Below are 4,868 nucleotides of genomic sequence, written 5' to 3' on the forward strand. Positions count from 1 at the left end.
CATTTTTCACATTATCCTCAAGTTGAAGATAAAGTAATAAACCAAAACTTCAATTCCATCAGAGAGGAAAGCGAGGGAAATTTACCTTCTAATTGGAGAACTGAGAGTCGTGTTTGGTGCGTTTGCAATATTCCTAAAATGATCATCAAAATGATTGTAAAGTACTGGAAAGTCCTTCATTCATTTCTGTTGTGCAATTGGACAATGATTGTAATGTGATTATTGATTATGGTTAGTTGGGTGATGTTGTGAGTTTTGACATTGCGTATAAAACTAATCCAAGTAAAGCTTTCATTTGGTGTGTTTGTGAGATTTCATCATCATCATGAGACTGTTATTTGTGGAGCAGCATTGATGTACAATGAATTTGAAACATTTTTGGAGACAATGTCTAAGAAATCTCCAAAAACCATTTTTTACTAATAAGGATGTTGCTATGATTAACACTTGTGCACATGTGATGCCTAACACTAGCACGCATCACAGGTTTTGTAGATGACACAAAATGCCTTTAGAAAATAAAGTGAATTAAGGAAAGATGAATTACAAGAAAAAGATGGAAGAGATGTCCATTATGCATTTATGCTCATCATCACACAAACCAAAAATCACAAAAAATAAATTACATTCAACTCATGACTCCCATTAAATCCTTTGGATCAAAGATGTTACACCAAATAATGTTCTTCCCATTATATCCCCACTCTAAATTCGTGAATAATTTTACATCTCTCTGTTTCCTTCATCATCTCTTGCTTTTCTTTTTAGGCCAGACCATAGTGACATGCAGACCAATTAATCCAGCGGCAAAAGCATGTCCATTCAGCAGAATGTTTTTTAATTAAAGTATTTTCCAATTAATAAATAGCTACATAGCCTACATGTATCACCAAGTGTGACTAAAACCCAGTTTGCCTGAAAAGAATGCAGGTTGCTCATGAACAAAGGGGCAAATCAAACTAGCAAGTCTCACAATTTAATTTTTGCCGCTCATAATTTGCATCAGTTATTCTGAAGTACAGTGCAAACGTGACCAAATTGGATAAGAACAAACTCCAGAGTATGTTTGCAACATGAAACAACAAGACGACGGTGAATGCGACGGGGCATTTTATGTTTGTTTTTAAGTTAGCATCAAAATTACTTACCTTGACGGGGCTCATTCAGAAAACAGACTCCAGACAATGAGGTGAACCAAAGGTATAAGAATGGTTAACATGATCCAAAGGTAAAAAAGTAAGAACTAGTGACTACAACAATCAAACACCAAAAGGTAAAGCCATAAAATTACATCTATAGAATGACTAACTTGAACCATATCAAAATTCAACACAATCAAAATCTTGACCTACAATGATTTCATCATTAATCAAATATCCAGAACAATAATCACACCCAAATCAAAGAATTCCAAGAAATGAAAAAAAAAAAAATTCAAAGAACTAATAGAAAGTTACCTCTTTGGGAAGCTTATCTGTAGAGGAAAAGTGACTATAAAGGGTTTATTTTTAATAATATATGATGGAAGCAGATGGAAAAGGGACAGATTATGAGGGATGAGGTGTGGGAAGAGAGAAGATTGTGAGACAGATTTGGAGTATTTCATAAATTTCAAAATTCATAGTCATGCAACTCATAATATATGCAACAAATAACCTACAATTCATAGGCAATTGTGTTGCAAATATCTGTCCCACAACTCATATTATCTAAAAGAAAATACTACAATAAGGCTAACCCGTCGCATAACCTAGCTCACTATCCATGTCTATCTCATTTAAGTCTTTTTGCACCATTGCCAATTCTCTTTTTGCTACCTCAAGATCTACCACTGCGACAGCTAGCAGAGCTCTCCGCCTCTTAAGTTCATTCACCAAAACATCAACATCTTCCCTCCGCCTCTTAATTTCATCCTCCAAAATTTCTACATCTTCTCTCAGCCTTTTCATTTTCCCTGCCCTTTGAACAAACTTCCTCATACCAAAAGCGGATTGAACATGAGGTTCCAGCCAAGCCAACCCAAATTTGAAGGTCACAAGTTCATCCCAGAAAAGTTGAAGCTGTTCACAGGCATCTAGGGTCATATCCTTGACCTTAGTAGTCTTCAAAAAATGCAATAGTCGACCCAAAGCTGTGAATGCACATTCAGTAAACATTCCACTTTTCTTCTGTTGGCACTCTATCAGCGAAGGGTGGGATGAACAGATTTCCTCTAGCAGTGGAACAAAAGCTTTCTCTATTTTTCCTAAACCCCTAAAATCTATAAGCTCGCCTGTTAGGGTGGTGGGAACTTCCCCAAGTTGCTTGACTAGAGAAGGGCCAGCAGGGCTAGCACCAGTAGGCTTAATGCAAACTTTCTCAGAGCCTGGTGCATCTTGGAAGGTAGGCATGAGTACAGAACCTGGTGCGTTAGGTGCTGCTGAAGAGTCTGGAGATTGCACAGAATTCACATTTGAAGGTTCCTGCCCTTGATATTGCTTGTTTGAGGACTCTGTAATTGCAGAGACATCAGTTCCTTGGTATTCATTCTTAATTGGCACATCAACCTTGGCTTTAACAATGCATACACCATTCACAAGATAACCTGCACTGCCGTCATAAAGCTCACTAAGAGGCATGAATGAAGTGAAGCCCCACTCAGTCTGGTTTGTTTTGAACTCTTGTCGAAGACTACCTATGAACCAAAATATCAAGGAATACAAAAACAATAATCAAGAATGCAAAGCATGTTGCCAGGTAATAAAGAAACAATAATAAAGGAAGTTAATTTCGACGTTACTATAGAAGGCTTTTGAGATATATGAATTCAACCAATGATCAAGAATTAATAATGATGATAATAATAATTATATAAATAATAATGTATTTACGGATATACAATATATATTATTATTGAGAAACTAATAAGATGATGAGATCCATTAAATGCCATAACCACCAAAGGTTATAAATTGAGAAACTCTAGTCACAATAAGAAACAAAATGACACATTCAAACAAATTAACAAAGAAACAAAATATTATAACTGACCTAAAATCCTAATTACAATTTCAGTTTATTCTCCAACACTCCCTCAAGCTGGAGCATAAATGATAGTCATGTCCAGGCAAAAAAAGAAAATATAATCATGCCCACCTTGTTACATAACTAAGAGATATAAAGGTGTAAAATGGGTTATATCATACCGACCCAGACCATATTGCACTTAGCAAGACATGACACATCACGTCATGCCTGTTTTAACTTTGTTGGATCCAATGTCATGTTCATGTTGAACCAGCCCATTTTACATCTCTACTTAAAAGCATCAAGGAAACAAACAAAAACAAAAAAAGACATGAAAAAAATGGATTTATAATTGTACCATTTTGAATGACTGCTATGCATGTCCTAGAGCCTTAATATGATCTTAATCATCTTTAATAATCTAAATACTCCCCTCTCACATTTGTAAGGGGGATTCAATTTGTCATAAATTTTGAATCAAAACATCAACTCAAAATATTATGCCTGCTACATCAACTTAGCATTGCATTTCTACAAATTGGATGATAATATATGCCTTCATAACACCATGAAATGTGTCATCACAAGATGACTAAAGTGGATCTCATGCATCTCTCACCACAAAGGGAGCAGCGGCAAAAATCTCCATGAGTGATGAACAACAATCAACTAACAGAGACAACTTGCTGCAAGAGTGCAACAGTTTCATTTTCAATAGATCCTATTCATTGATACTTGCAATTAGAAAGTGCAATTCATTTAACACTATAATTTTCTTTATACACCATGAAATAACGACAAAAGTATAATGAAACATAAGATACTCTCTAATTAATATTCTGTCCAGAAAACAAGAAATTTTTTTTTTTGCATATTTCCTTTCCTTTCCCCAAATCCACGATTCCATGTGTAAGGTTGTAAGGGTTCATTTGGATGGAAGGATTTAAAAAGAGGTATTTGGACTTGGTTTTTAGAGTAAATTTCCTAATTGGACTATAGAAATATCAATTTGACTTTTTAAGAAAAGACAAGAAAAGTATTATTTGAATTTCATCATTTTCTTAAAAATCAAATTTATACGTGGATTTTACACTAGAAACTCAATCCAAATCCCTCATGTAGGTCCTTCTATCCAAATGTACCCCAAATTTGTCTCTACAAACGAAGCCCAACGCTAGCCAAACACTATTGTTTGATGAAAAATTCTATTTATTGAGTTAGCCTTTTGGCATAAATGACAAGCTGACAACAGAGAAAAACTCAAACATGATTGTGGAAATAAAAAACAGACAATAAGAAAAATACCCATTGTAGAGATTGTTATTGAATTGTTGCTGTCAAGTTGATTGACCACAACCAAGCTGAAGTGGGCTTTTACAGTCCACCCAGATGGCAATGTTGAAGCATCTGCAACACCCAAATACACGGAGAAGTGCTTTACCAGATTGACCTCGTTCCCCTTTGGCCATATGAGGATCCGCCTGATCAAACCAACCAAGGCACAAAGTCGAGAGAAATATCATTAGACTAATAGCTAGTTTGCGAGTAATCCATGGTTGAATAAATGAAATAGCTATAGTATTTTGCATTTTGTAGGTGATGAACCAGTACATTGATCAAAACTATTATTTTAGAGTCCTATTTGGTATCCAAGCAGAATATGAGTTTCTAAATAATATAAACAAGAGGAATGGGCAAATGGGTTTCAGTAAAATAATTGGAAATGGGTTTCTTGTGACCAAAGATTTCACTAAAAGGAGTTTCTAGGGACCAAAACTTTCACTAAAATGGCACCACCAACACCAAACACAAGTATTTAAAGCATGTAAATATATATAGGGGGAAGAGATTGCTCAAATACG

The 4,868-nt window shown here is 35.2% G+C and overlaps 1 protein-coding gene across 1 annotated transcript in view; it reads right to left on the reverse strand.

The window, feature by feature from the left end:
* Positions 1 to 1,679: 1,679 nt before the first annotated feature.
* LOC147291543 (uncharacterized) overlaps positions 1,680 to 4,868 on the reverse strand; it is a 3,314-nt gene continuing 125 nt past the window's right edge. The window contains exons 2-3 of the mRNA XM_086237163.1: positions 4,312 to 4,487; positions 1,680 to 2,674 (exon numbers count right to left, since the gene is read on the reverse strand). Of these exons, the coding sequence (XP_086093289.1) occupies positions 1,734 to 2,674; positions 4,312 to 4,487 (1,117 nt within the window). The 3' untranslated portion in view covers positions 1,680 to 1,733. The remainder of the gene's footprint in view (positions 2,675 to 4,311; positions 4,488 to 4,868) is intronic.

Source organism: Dryas octopetala, chromosome 3 (genome assembly GCF_963921425.1).
Source record: "Dryas octopetala chromosome 3, drDryOcto1.1, whole genome shotgun sequence".
Classification (NCBI taxonomy): domain Eukaryota; kingdom Viridiplantae; phylum Streptophyta; class Magnoliopsida; order Rosales; family Rosaceae; genus Dryas; species Dryas octopetala.